Source organism: Salmo salar, chromosome 13 (genome assembly GCF_965601325.2).
Source record: "Salmo salar chromosome 13, fSalSal1, whole genome shotgun sequence".
NCBI classification, from domain to species: domain Eukaryota; kingdom Metazoa; phylum Chordata; class Actinopteri; order Salmoniformes; family Salmonidae; genus Salmo; species Salmo salar.
In genome coordinates this window covers 51372908-51388696 of record NC_138303.1, presented here as the reverse complement: position 1 = coordinate 51388696, position 15789 = coordinate 51372908, and the positions used below count along the sequence as shown (strand labels likewise).

The 15789-nt window shown below is 39.7% G+C and overlaps 1 protein-coding gene across 1 annotated transcript in view; it reads right to left on the bottom strand.

Moving 5' to 3' along the window:
• Positions 1-5545: 5545 nt before the first annotated feature.
• megf6 (Multiple epidermal growth factor-like domains 6) overlaps positions 5546-15789 on the bottom strand; it is a gene marked incomplete in the record, with an annotated part of 97794 nt that continues 87550 nt past the window's right edge. Inside the window, 2 exon segments of the mRNA NM_001140637.2 lie at positions 5546-5714; positions 9251-9373. Of these exon segments, the coding sequence (NP_001134109.1) occupies positions 5668-5714; positions 9251-9373 (170 nt within the window).

Genomic DNA, 15789 nt, shown 5'->3' with positions numbered 1-15789 from the left:
CCGACACTGGGATTTCGTGTCTGAGAATTTCGGATGGAGTCAATGCGTTTTCATGTAAGTCACACGATTTCCTCTGTGTTCATGCGGCCACGTCTGAGTGTGGCCGTAGCAAAAACACACCATACTGGATGCTTAAAGCATCCAAGGACATGATGGTTTTCCTTTCCTTTTTTCCATGACGGCTATCCCATCACCTTCCCAAAATGTATCCGTTGATTTTTCCAATTTAGGAAGATGAAGCTTTGACAGCTGTAAAACATTGTTATAAAGGCAATATGTAATCTAATTCAAAACTTGCCTTGAGGCTACAGGTATGTGGTGCCACAGTCAGACCCGCTTCCAAAGCAACCAAAATAAAAAGAGTTTCAAGCCTTGATTGTATAAAAACAAAAAATTATTCTCCAAACAAAGGTTTCACGTTTCCAAACAACGGTAATTTCATAGGCTATAGTCGATCCATGATCAAAGCAAAAGCGATCGGATTTAAACATGCAGTAGTAGTCAAAAACTGTATGGCACCCCTCCATAACTGAGGCCTAGCTGAGCCATAATACCATACCACTAAATAGGTATAAGGAAGGGGAACAAGGGAAAAAGGGGTGTGCTCAGGTGAGGCTCCATACTGCTTTCAAATACCCATGATAACATAATAGAAAACTCATACTCCATAATTCATAATGCAATATTCATAATTATATTCAATAAGTCAATATTTCATGATTCTAATTAACATCTATCATGAGACTGAAAGTAATGGAATTTCACTCCAACAATTCAGTTCCTTGTTTGATCGTTATAAAATATTGAGTTGAAGAGTGGAGGCTTCAGGGGCCAGTAAATGGAATTATATGTGACTCATTTCAGGAAATTAGGCATATGTCGAGCGTCACTACTTCACAGGAGAGGCATTTGAATTAACCATTTTTTTTAAATCAAAATGCGTTATTTGGTAGAAATGCCTTCTGGAACATGTGAACTTCAATGTGCCATAATAACAAACTTGTATGCCATCTGTAAATCCAAATAAAATTGTTAAATTACGAGCCTAGATGGTTTAGCAGAAAAAGCCAGGAACCTTTCCGCTAGCCATGATTGGCTGAGATAATGGATGGGGGATGGGCTGGACATGCCGAGAGATGAGTTCGAATTGGTGTGCTATGTAGTACGCTTCTGTCTATAACATGAGCTGCTCAGTATATGTAGGTAATTCTTTCTAAAGCAGCTTTTTTTAACGATACCATGAAGAACTGCAAAAGTGTTGCTAATGCTCTTCACTTTCTGGAGGACCGAGTTTTGAAATCAGTGGAATGCCTGGTGGAAGCAAAGTATGATAGCTAAGGAGATGGAGAAAATTCAGGCGTTTGATTGCAAATATGTGGAGAGAGTTGAAAAGAGAACACACAGAAGGCTGTTGTATAAAACTCCTGTCTCCGGATTACATCTTCAAACTAAGGGCAACCATGGCATCCGTGACAGAGAGGGAGAAGCGTTCATCCATGTATACGGGTAAGAGAGTCTAGCTAGCAAAATGTTCATATATCATACGTTTCTAATTTTGTCAGAAAGTTGTTTTCATTTCAGGTTAAAGCATACTGTTAGCTAGCTAGCTAACGTTAGCTGGCTGTCTGGCTCGCTAGCTAAATTATGTGTATGATCTGTGTAGTAATATTATTTGTATCTCAGAACTGTTTGCATAGCTAGCTAACATTAAACCTAGTTGGTTAACTTTAGCTACCTGTAGATTCAAGCAGGGTAGAAAAGTTCTGAGTTAGGATTATGGTTCATTGTTTAGCTAGCTAGTTAGCTACATGTCTAAACAAAAGACTCCACTATGCAAGTAACCATTTCACTGTACCATTTACACCTTCTGTATCCTGACAATAAACATAGATTTTATTTGATATAGTGTGTGTTTACCAGAGAAGTGAAGAACAACATGACCTGCACCAAAGTCAAATTAGGATATAACGTTAGGCCAACGAGACAGTGTCCAAGTATTTTCTGTAATTAGCTCGCCATTAACTTGTAAATAATTATCTTAATTGAGTTTATTTTCCTGTAATAATGAATACAAATTAACTAAAGTTAAGACGTTGTCAGCTATATGATATGGTCATTATTTGAACTGGCTAGCCAGCTAACTTAACGTTAGCTAGTTAGCTAACTAACAAGCTAGACACAAACCAAAACATTAAAAAGAAAGGAGGACCAGGGCACTCTTTATATAATGAATTAAAATGCCTTTATTTGTATGGCATGTTCAATGGAAACAAAGTTGAAAAACTCGGAAGTGTTTCTGCTGCATGGCCTTTTGTCAGGGAGTACAAAACATTGTTAACCTGTTTAGGATAGGGGGCAGTATTGACACGGCTGGATAAAAAACATACCCGATTTAATCTGGTTACCACTCCTACCCAGTAACTAGAATATGCATATACTTATTACATATGGATAGAAAACACCCTAAATTTTCTAAAACTGTTTGAATGGTGTCTGTGAGTATAACAGAACTCAAATGGCAGGTCAAAACCTGAGAGATTCCTTTACAGGAAGTGGTCTGTCTGACCATTTCTTGAACTTCTTTTCCATCTCTATCATTTACTAAGGATCTCTGCTCTAACGTGACACTTCCCACGTCGTCCATAGGCGCTCAGAGCCCGGGAAAAAACAGAATCTCGTCATTCCAGCCCCAGGCTGAAACACATTATCGCCTTTCTCAAGTGGCCGATCAAGGGACACTGGGCTTATGCGCGTGACCCCGACCGCCCCCGCCTTTGGGATTTTTTCCTCTGTTTGCCGAAAAGGAGATTCCCTGTCGGAATATTATCGCTTTTCTACGAGAAAAATGTCGTAAAAATTGATTTTAAACAGCGGTTGACATGCTTCGAAGTACGGTAATGGAATACTTAGAATTTTATTGTCAGGAATTGCGCCATGCGCGCGACACTTCTTTACTATTTCGGATAGTGTCTGGAACGCACGAACAAAACGCCGCTATTCGGATATAACGATGGATTATTTTGGACAAAACCAACATTTGTTATTGAAGTAGCAGTCCTGGGTGTGCATTCTGACGAAGACAACAAAAGGTAATCAAACTTTTATAATAGTAAATATGATTATGGTGAGTGCTAAACTTGCCGGGTGTCTAAATAGCGAGCCCGTGATGCCTGGGCTATGTACTTAGAATATTGCAAAATGTGCTTTCACCAAAAAGCTATTTTAAAATCGGACATATCGAGTGCATAGAGGAGGTCTGTATCTATAATTCTTAAAATAATTGTTATGCTTTTTGTGAACGTTTATCGTGAGTAATTTAGTAAAATGTTAGCGAATTCCCCGGAAGTTTGCGGGGGGTATCCTAGTTCTGAACGTCACATGCTAATGTAAAAAGCTGGTTTTTGATATAAATATGAACTTGATTGAACAAAACATGCATGTATTGTATAACATAATGTCCTAGGGTTGTCATCTGATGAAGATCATCAAAGGTGAGTGCTGCATTTAGCTGTCTTCTGGGTTTTGGTGACATTATATGCTGGCTTGAAAAATGGGTGTCTGATTATTTCTGGCTTGGTACTCTGCTGACATAATCTAATGTTTTGCTTTCGTTGTAAAGCCTTTTTGAAATCGGACAGTGTGGTTAGATTAACGAGAGTCTTGTCTTTAAGAAAGTTGCTTTTAGTTCCCTGGTTTGCAAGATTGACATATACTAAATTCATTGTTAAACGGATGGGTTTATTGGAGTTAAAATACACCAGTTATGCAATTTTGGACCACCAGGCTGCTGATGTCATGCAGCCTGTCGTTTTATGTTTATCATTTTTCATTACAACAACGACAAGTTTGATGTCGGACACCAATAGAATGTTCATGATGTAACTATGACAACTGTATACAGACATGTCGATAGACAGTATAAACCAGCCTTTAGTCTTGAAATCTTTGGTTATTTAGTACACTACTGTAGTCAGTCTGTTTAGCACACGGCCTCACATGTGAATGCTTAAAAAGATGGGTGGGGCTAAGGCTTAAGAGGGTGTGAAGATGCTGAATGGGTGTAGACAAAGAAGAGCTCTCCAGTAGGTGTACTTAAACATTCAAGGGCAATTTTATCAAAAGTGGTGTTACAAGTTTATCAACTTTCAAAACAGAATTACTTTCCCATTGTTCCTGAACTGTAGTGTACGATATACCATTTTCTAGCTCTGAGTCTCTACTTTTATCCAACGTAAAAAAAAACACAATTTCAAGTTTTGCTAGAAGGACAACCTCGATATAGACTTGCATGGACTCTCTCGCTCTCTCTCTCGCTTTCATTTCTACACAGGGCTCATAGAGCTCATCTTCCAGTATATTCCCCTTAACTGCAGCAGCAGCAGTGTATCCTGATCCCTACCTGCTTTCTAAGTACTTTATACTTGTCCCATTACTCCACTCACACCATTACAATTTTAAACATGCAAATAAATGCAGGTTAAGCCATTAATGTAGGTTCACAGCCCTATATGGGACAATGAAGTTGCATTGCATTTGTAACAAACAAACAAACACACACACACACACACACACACACACACACACACACACACACACACACACACACACACACACACACACACACACAGATAATGTGTCTACATGTCAGATGTCAGTAAACACAGAAGCCTTGATTCAGAATTATAATCTCTTAGATATAATCAATAAAAAACTACAGGTTCCCTTGCATTCCAGGAGGTTCAAGTGACAAAGTCTAACGTCATACAGTACACACGATGACAGATAATGACATGATCTTGCTCACAACGGGGACTGATATACTGTACTATGTACTATGGTAGAGCACTGTGCACACAGCACATACTTCTCACTCACCTGCACCTTTCATGTGTCCTGTGTTGTAGCCATTGTATCCATAGAAGCAGGTGTAGCAGTTCCTGCGCTGGTAGCGGTATCTGCCAGGCCCATTATTAGCTCCCCGACCTGGGCTTAGCTGGCTCCAAAAGCCCACTAGAACCACCACAAACCATCCTAGGGATGCCATGGTCTTAACAGCACTGAAAGTGTGAGATAAGTATCTACAGAGAACTAAGCTTGGAAGTTAGAATATGTGTAGATAGAATAATAGAGCTTGTACCAAGCTGTCGATAGTATCCCAAAGGAGGTATGATCACCGCACCAGTTGACTCTCTGGGTTTAAGTATAGTGAGTCATTTTCTTTGTTATTTCAGGCAGCATTTCCTCTCTCTCTCTCAGCTTTGACAGACATGCTGCATGTTTCTCTCTTACTTGGGGGACCCTCCCTCATCCCTTCTCCTCCTCTCTTTCTCATTCTCCCTTCCTCTCTCTCCATTCACCGAACGCAGGTCCACACTCCTCCTCCATGACCCTCCCTCCTTCTTCCATCCTCAGATACAATGACAGAAGCACAGTTCTACAGAAGCGGAGAAACACGAACAACGGCACCACACAGGAACGTTCACAAGATATTGAATTACACCACAATAAAAGCATTTCAACACATTAAACTACATTCAACACATGAAACTGTTAAAAACAAATATTTATTCACATGAATAAAGTATATTGCTATAAGCCCGACATAAATCAACACGTTAATGCCATTTTGGACATTTTGCAAGGGTTGTTCTTGATGTCTTCAATCATCTACTGCTGTGCATGGATGGGAGCAGCGAAGGAATGGCCAACTTCAGCTGAGTGAGGGAAATAGCAGGGTAATAGTGTGCTCAAGTGATGTGCCAAGCAAGCCATATGTGAGCTCATCTATAGAATGACAGAGCCTGAAGTAAAACAATTTTAAAGTTGAAGCTCGTTTACTGCATTTCTATACATTTAAAACACTTTACAATGTCATGTGGAGCACAGAAAAAGAAGCAAAAATGACACCAGCATTAGCTGCTGTAAGTTCATAGCATCAGCGACTGTATATTGTTGTGTATTATAAGATATTACTGCACTGTTGGAGCTAGAAACACAAGCATTTCGCTACACCCGCAATAACATCTGCAAAATATGTGTATGCAACCAATAAAATGTTATTTTTGTTCAGTCAGTTGTAATGATGAATTGCATAAAATCATAATCTCTTTACATAATCTCTTTCCATACCATTAAAATGTGTATTCCTAGGCATTAATAATGAAGCTTCTCTATCTGTCTCCTCTGCATCCTCCTATATGCTTCCTCCTACATTCCTCCTGCATTGTTTGTTTGGGGGATGTCTGTAGACAAAGCAGGAGTTGTGGGACGGTTCTAAAATTGCCTTTTGTCCGGCATCTCGCGAACACACAGCAGCGTCTCTAGTCTCAACCTGGGGTAATTCGGGGGTAGTTCATTTCACGTATCAGGCCCTCGGCATGTACTGCAAGAGGGTGGACTTTGCTGTTTGGGTGAGTGGTGAATGTGCTGCTAAAAAGGAAAATCTTTGAGGCAAATCCAGGGGACACAGGCAAACATTACGAATAAACCACCGTTGATGATTCCACTCATTCACAAAGAGTCACATGCGATTAAAACTGTCAGATCAAGAATATAAGCGTTCTGAGCTTTCATAAACACTGGGAGAAATATTTAGATGTTGACCCGTAATAGATTTTCTTTATTGTGTACAAAATATATATTTTTATTAGGCTATTATAACCTCTGTATCCTCATATGTAGTGACGGCCCTTACTAGTGTAAAAAGACGATCCAGGCACACAAGCCTCAAACGTTGTTGTGTTGATGATGCTGCGTATGTAGCATGCAGGCAGCATTCACCACAGTGGGGGTGTATCAGTCATGTCTCACATCCTGAGGCTGTCCTAATATGGATACCGTACAGTACCACAAAAAAAATACTTGGCTCGTGTACCTGTGCCATAAGGCTATGATACAAACCAGATACTCTGCGACACCTTAGACATTGTTCAGAAGCCAGTCGGACATGATTAGAAAGAGATTGGGCTGTTCACATCACAGTGGTTCATACTTTCCTGAACGCACCCCCATTGACTAGGCTAAAGGCCTGCTTTGAAGTGAGAGCATTTTATGTTGGCTTTGACTCAGGGATCCTCTGTCTTTTTCATGGCAGTGAGACTCTTGGGATGAATTGTTCCTGTCTTTTATAGGTGCTGTCCTCAGGCCAAAAGGTCTGGACTTAAATAGGACACACATGAGCACCAAGCACAAACACACACATGGACATGCAAACACACACAAACATGCACGCAAACACACACATACACACACAGAATCATTGTAGCACCACTACATTTCTGCGGCTCAGTATAGATTGTTCCCAACATGCGCGTGCATACGTGACACATCTACACACCTACACTCCTGCTTACTGTAATACAGCACGGCATGGACACAGCTCCTGAAGGCTTCTTATGAATAATGAGGCCAAGGAAAGAAAACATAGCAGTTCTTTCAACCCGGGAAAAGCCAAGACTTAATGTAAACCGGACAGGACATTCTTCATTCTTAATGACTTTCCAAACATCTGCCTCTTCTTTTCATTTCAAAAGGCGGCTGTTGGGATTCCTAGTGTAATAGAGAAAATAGCTATCATTGCCATGACCGAAGAATAAGTAGCTCCCAAGGGGACCAACACTTTTGGACAAGAAGTAAAAACAACAGTGAATTCTTTGTGTCAAGAAGTTGTGCGATAAACATTCAAAGGATTAAAAGAGCCATTCATTTATTTCCGATGGATGTGTGAGAGATTGAATATATACTTTATTAAATTACAAACGAACTTGAGGACTCTCTCCAAGGCATTAATTAAATGTCCTCTGGAATGTTATTTTTATTAGCGTGTCAAGCGCCTCTGGATTTGACACTGAAGAAGAAGAGGAAATATTTGGAGGGTAAAATGACACTAACAAAATGTGTTGCATCAGACAATGTACATGTGTGATCCTCAGCTCCAGCCCTATTCACTGTGGGGCTCTGTGTGTAGGTGAGTTAATTAGTGTGGTTTGAAGGTAGCTAGCTAGACACTAAACTACCATGTAGCTAGATACGCTAAAGGACTAAAGGATATTCTCCATAGATTTTACCTGGCAAATGTTTTTGAGTCAAAAACTCTCAGTATCCCTGAAAAGATTCAACAACATCAACTTTGCCTCCTTTTTAGTATATGCAATGAATCAGGGCACAAAGACAACCATGCATGTACGGCAGATGGCTACATTAGCGTTACAATTTGACATCAAATCGCCTTTCTGAAACTTTAAGACATATCGGCCTGGATTCAGAGGCCTCAACTATTCAAATCTCAAGTTCAAGTCCCAGGTCGGACCATGTTATGCTGGGTAGAATGACATGGCTGGTCTTGAGGGCAACGGAACCCATCTTTAAAGCTAAAATGTGCGAAAGGTGAAACGGCACCACTGGATGCCCCAGGCACATTTGTTATTGTTGTGTTTTTGAAAAGGAGGAGATGAGCATCCAGCAACGTAATAAAACAAATCATAGTACATACTCTGTTGTTCTGTCACGGGAGCAATGATGTGCAATGATGTCCGAGGGAATAAAACAGTGTTCATTAGTTGAAGTAACGTCTTTGTTGTTGTAATGTCACAAACAGACGGACGTGGCAGTTTCAACGCAACAGATTCCAACTTAAACAGAGGTAAATGATTGTATTCTAGTCTACATCCAGGAAGTAAAAGATCAGGTAGAAAGAGGCACCTTTGAAGCCGTACCCATGTAAGGACCTACTAATTACAGAGATCCCCTTGTAATAACACTGCTTTGTGCAATCACTTCCTATTCGTCAAAAGGTTGGCTGAGATCAGACAGACCACCACAACTAAGCACTAATGTCGTGGCTAAAGCTATGGTGAGGAGAACCTTTCATCTCATAATCTAGATGGTCATCAATGTAATCAAAGTATAAAATAATTGTTATTTTGGGGTTTAGCGGTGAACAAATTATTATAATTACGTTCCGGCCCCCCGATCAATCGCTCCGAAAAATATCGGCCTGCAGCTGAATTTAGTTGCCAACCCCTGCTATACAGTATTCTTTGATAATTCTGTGAACCCATACCATTCTGTTTTAAAGGGAAAGATCACCCAAATTACAAAATTACAAACTGCTTACAGGGTGAGGAAATCAATATGTAATTTTGCAATTTGGGTGAACTATTCCTTTAAGTCATTCTGCAGGCTTGTATTCACAGATGCTTCTGGGACCAGTGTGAGGTGATAGGTGACATCACCGGGTGACAGCACTCACCTTGGCAGGTCTTGCCGTCCTCCATGAGCTCCTGGCCGAGTGGACACTTGCAGCAGAAGCTGCCGATGGTGTTGCAGCACAAAGCCTCACAGCCACCGTTGGTCTCCTCACACTCATTCATATCTGAGAGAGAAAGAGGGAAAAAGGGGTTTAGCGATTTTTAAGTAGGGCCCAGAGCTTTTCTAACCATGACCTGACTAGGAAAATGGATACAGTATATATACTGTATATGGGCCATAAGACTTCTGACAAAATGTTTTATTTTTATGCTGAGTCATGTGGTCATGGTGCATCAGGTCAACTCCTCTGCCTTCAACCTTGTTCACTGGCTTTCCTACTGCAGATTTCACAAGGAAATTTCCTACATCCCTGGAGGCCATTTTTAAAATGGATTAGTTCAAACAGAAACATCTTGTACTGTAACGACGAACAGCCCAATGCCAGAAAATAATGGACGAAATTCAACAGTAAATATCTTCCATAAACAACTTCCAAACATGGCAAATTACTTCAACCTTTTTTTCATTATATTTCAAGAATCGCATCATTGCCAATGGAAACCACAAACAGCGATCTGAAAAACCACAACCTCCAGTTTCGCTGGCTCCAACTCCTGACCTTTTCAAAGTCGATGACAGCGAAATGGCTGCACGGTGCACATCCAACTTTCCAACATTAGGAGCAAACATTTTCCAGCTTGTCTTTTTGAACCGTTAGTTAAAACATTTGTGCAACTGTTTGCTTCAATCAGTGCATTCTGCCACTCGTCTAACCTGCCTAATCAGAAGGGATCACATCAATAGCTCTGGCATTAAATATTGAAGTCTGTAATACAGGCTGAATGGGTTCAATCGTCTGCAAAGTTTGGACATCCAATGAAGAAAATACAAATAAGCTTCAGGGAGAAAAGTGTCTTCTAGTGTCATGAAGTCCAACAAACTCTGATGTACAATCTCAAAGTTGTCCAGGTGGTTAAGTTGGTTTAAACATGATGCTGGCAACATTAAGGTCAAGGGTTCAGTCCCAACACTGGTCACATATCCCTGTTCAGTGTGTTAGTCCCATTACTGTACAGTTAGCTATGTTTTTAATGACTGTAGAGCTTTCTAAGCATAAGGGTGGAAGCATATATAGTGCCTGCATGAAAGTATTCACACCCATTTACTTTTTTAACATTGTATTGTGTTACAGCCTGAATTTAAAATTGATTAAATCTAGATTTTGTGTCACTGATCTAAACATAATACCTCATAATGGCAAAGTGGAATTTTGTTTGTAGCCATTTTTTTAGATAAATAAAAACTGAAAAGCTGAAATGTCTTGAGTCAATAAGTATTCAACTCCTTTGTTATGGCAAGCCTAAATTAGTTTTGGATTTGAAATTATCCAATGACTATGATGTTAAAGTGCAGACTGCCATCTTTAATTTTAGGGTATTTTCATCCATATTAGGTAAACTGTGTAGAAATTACAGCACTTTTTGTACATACAGTTGAAATCGGAAGTTTACATACACTTAGGTTGGAGTCAGTAAAACTCGTTTTTCAACCACTCCACAAATTTCTTATAAACAAACTATAGTTTTGGCAAGTCGGTTAGGACATCTTCTTTGTGCATGACAAGCAATTTTTCAACAATTGTTAACTGACAGATTATTTCACTTATAATTCCCTGTATCACAATTCCAGTGGGTCAGAAGTTTACATACACTTAAGTTGAATGTGCCTTTAAAACAGACAAAGCAGCTTTAGAAGCTTCTGATAGGCTAATTGACATCATTTGAGTCAATTGGAGGTGTACCTGTGGATGTATTTCAAGGCCTACCTTCAAACTCAGTGCCTCTTTGCTTGACATCATTGGAAAATCAAAAGAAATCAGCCATGACCTCCACAATTCTGGTTCATCCTTGGGAGCAATTTCCAAATGCCTGAAGGTACCACGCTCATCTGTACAAACAATAGTACGCAAGTATAAACACCATGGGACCACACAGCCGTCATACCGCTCAGGAAGGAGACGCGTTCTGTCTCCTAGAGATGAACGTACTTTGGTGCGAAAAGTGCAAATCAATCCCAAAACAACAGCAAAGGACCTTGTGAAGATGCTGGAGGAAACAGGTACAGAAGTATCTATATCCACTGTAAAACGAGTCCAATATTGACATAACCTGAAAGGCCGCTCAGCAAGGCCACTGCTCCAAAACCGCCATAAAAAAGCCAGACTACGTTTTGCAACTGCATATGGGGACAAAGATCATACTTTTTGGAGAAATGTCCTCTGATCTGATGAAACAAAAATAAAACTGTTTGGCCATAATGACCATCGTTATGTTTGGAGAAGAAAGGAGGAGGCTTGCAAGCCGAAGAACACCACCCCAACTGTGAAGCATGGCGGTGGCAGCATCATGTTGTGGGGGTGCTTTGCTGCAGGAGGGACTGGTGCACTTCCCAAAAATAGATGGCATCATGAAGTAGGAATATTATGTGGATATATTGAAGCAACATCTCAAGACATCAGTCAGGAAGCTAAAGCTTGGTTGCAAATGGGTCTACCAAATAGACAATAACCCCAAGCATACGTCCAAAGTTGTGGCAAAATGGCTTAATAAGGACAACAAAGTCAAGTTATTGGAGTGGCCATCACAAAGCCCTGACCTCAATCCCATAGAAAATATGTGGGCAGAACTGAAAAAGCGTGTGCGAGCAAGGAGGCCTACAAACCTGACTCAGTTACACCAGCTCTGTCAGGAGGAATGGGCCAAAATTCACCCAACTTATTGTGGGAAGCTTGTGGGAGGCTACCCAAAACATTTGACCCAAGTTAAACAACTTAAAGGCAATGCTACCAAATACGAATTGTGTATGTAAACTTCTGACCCACTGGGAATGTGATGAAAGAAATAAAAGCTGAAATAAATAATTCGCTCTACTATTATTCTGACATTTCACATTCTTAAAATAAAGTGGTGATCCTAACTGACCTAAGACAGGGCATTTTTACTTGGATAAATGTCAGGAATTGTGAAAAACTGAGTTTAAATGTATTTGGCTGAGGTGTATGTAAACTTCCGACTTCAACTGTAGTCCCCCCATTTTATGGGACCAAAAGTATTGGGATAAATGCACTTATGTGTATTAAAGTAGTCTAAAGTTGAGATAATTGAGTAAGTTACAGATGCACAAATAACATACCCCGAAAAATGCTAACCTGCCCAGTTATTGCAATGGTTAGAGGTTAGCATATCTTGGTGGTATGATATTCGTCCGTCTGTTACTTTCTCACTCATCATTATTCACGATTCATTCAGGACTATCCGTAATCATGGTACATTCACATGCTAACATACTCTATTCTTATTTACAATAAAAGTGACTCCAAAATGACACAATACATTATTTACCATTCATTTCTATTGGGGGAAAAAATTCTGAAACACAACCAAAACAAACAGCAAATGCATCCAACAAGTTTGTAGAGTCACAAGTTTGATGTAATCATTGCCTGCTAGGAATATGGGACCAAATACAAAACCTCTGGCTACTTTAACACACATAAGTGAATTTGTCCCAATACTTTTGGTCCCCTAAAATGGGGGGACTATGTACAAAAATGTCTAAACGATTCACCAGATATGGATGAAAATACCCTCAAATTAAAGCTGACAGTCTGCACTTTAACCTCATAGTGATTGTATTATTTTATATCCAAAGTGTTGGAATATAGAGCCAAAACAACAAAACGTGTCACTGTCCCAATCCTTATGAAGCTCACTGTAAGTTGCATGGACACATTAGTGGTTAACATGGTTCTTGAATGTCTAGCCCATCTCTGTACCCCACACATACAGATAATTGTATGGTCCCTTAGTCAAGTAGTGAATTTCAAGCACACATTCAACCAGAAAGACAAGGGAGGTTTTCAATGCTTCACAAAGGGCATCAATTGGTAGATGTATAAAGCATGGTGAAGTTATTAATTAGGCTTTGGATGGTGTATTAATACACCCAGTCACTACAAAAATACAGGCTCAGTTGCTGGAGAGGAAGGAAACTGCTCAGGGATTTCACCATGAGGCCAATGGTGATTTTAAACAGTTACAGTGTTGAATGATTGTGTTAAAAATGTGGATGGATCAACAACATTGTAGTTTCTCCAGAATACTATCCTAAATGATAGCGTGAAAAGAAGGAATCCTGTTCAGAATAAAAATATTCCAGAACATTTTGAACATCCGGTTTGCAACAAGACACTTAAGTGATATTGCAAAAAATGTGGCAAAGAAATGCACTTTTCATCCTGAATACAAAGCGTTATGTTTGGAGCAAATCCAACACATCACTGAGTACGACTCTTCATATTTTCAAGCATGGTGGTGGCTGCATCATGTTATGGGTATGCTTGTCATTGCCAAGGACTAGGGAGTTTTTTAGGATAAAGACAAATGGAATACAGCTAAGCACATGCAAAATTCTAGATGAAACCCTGGTTCAGTCTTCTTTCCAACAGACACTGCGGGACGAATTTACCATTCAGCAGGACAATAACCTAAAACACAAGGCCACATCTACACATGAGTTGCTTACCAAGAAAATATTGAATGTTCCTGACTTAAATGTTTTGACTTAAATCAGCTTGAAAATCTATGGCAAGACTTGAAAATGGCTTTCTAGCAATGATCAACAACCAACTTCACAGAACTTGAAGAATTTTTAAGAATAATGGTCAAATATTGTACAATCCAGGTGTGCAAAGCTCTTAGAGACTCACAACTGTAATCGCTACAAAGGTATTTCTAACATGTATTGTCTCCGGGGGGTGAGTACTTACCTAATCAAGATATATTAGTGTTTTTCTTTTCATATATCTTTCATAATTTTCAAATGCTTCATTACATTACAGAGTATTTTGGTAGATTGTTGACCAAAAATGACAATTAAACCCATTTTAATCCCACTTTGTAACAACAAAATATGGAAAAATTCAAGGGGTGTGAATACTTTCTGAAGGCATTGTATATTCCTGCTTCTAGTGAAGGTCCCTTTGGTATCACTATAGACAGTTAATAAGGAACGAGGTCCATCAACACTCATTGGATTAAAGCGTAAACTGTTCACAGATAATTCAGGCCAAATCATTTCAATGGTCAACATTCCATTTCTGTTAGTCAGTCTGCTGCTTCTTCATTGAACTATAAAAAATATTCCACAATGCCATAGTAGAAGGGAACAAGGGAATCTTACAGCCAGTTCTCCAGGACCCACGCCTATAGTGGTGGACATATGTAATGAGACAGGGTTGTGCTGGTATGCCATCTTTACAGGTCTTCAAGTCCTGGCATGCAAACACACGTACACACAGCCACATACGCGCCTGTGTTCGACACACACAAATCAAATGGAACAGAATGTACCTCATATGCCGGCCAAGACCGGCAAAAATATATTCCTCCAGTCCAGTGGGGAAAGCAGTGTGTGCTTCACCTCCCAAACAGGTCACATTATCAGGTCGGTGCAAGGTAAAGCAGAGCCAAGCCAAAGCACACGCCAAAATATTGACTGAAATACATACATGCAAACACACAAAGCAGGCTAACACAGTTTTGCTGTGTGCAGACAACCTGGGTTCACTTCAAAGTTTCAACCTATCAGTCGGTCACATTTATCAAGATTGTTGTCTCGCTCTAAAATCATATTAAAGGGCCTTTCAAAAGGTGCTAATTTTACAAAAAAAGTCTGAACTCGTCCTAGATACAAAATAGTTTTACAATATATGCAGTCAGGTCGAAAAATTATTGGCACCCTTGATAAAGATGATCAAAAAATTATGTGTAAAATAAATAATACAAGCTATATTGGATGCGCAATAAAATAGGGTTCATTGGGGTTCAAGTCCTGAGACTGAGATGACCCCATAACATCAAAGATCCACTACCCTATTTCACAGTAGGTATGGGGTTATTTTCTGCTAATGCATCCGTTTTTCAACGCCAAACCCACCACTGGTGTGCATCTGACCATGTCATCTGACCATAGCACCGCCTGGAGTTAAACAGCATTGGCACTTGGATTGGAACCGGACTTGAACCCCATTAAAAACCTGTGGTTTGAATTGAAGAGGCAGTCCATATGTGCAAACCAATGATATCAAGGCTCTGGAAAAATTCTGGTAACGATTTACGTTGACTACATAGCCATAACGCATTTATTATACATCTATAAGCATTTCATGAACGTGTTATAACAGGTCCCAACCGCATTTTTAAAGGTTAATGAAATATATCCATAGCATATCTACATAACGCATTCATGTCATGCTATGCAAGTGCTCATATTTAGGTATCTTAATAGATGCATCATAAAAATGACAGCGTATTCATCATTATGGCTGTTCTGCACAGCCATACCAGTGTTAGTAAATATGCCAAAAGGCCAAACCGCATTTAGAAAATTAGGCTTATATATAGCCTATACTCATCCCATTTCCCATTCATAAAGCATTTATACCTAAGGACTTCATGGTAATTAACTGCAGTTTGCCGC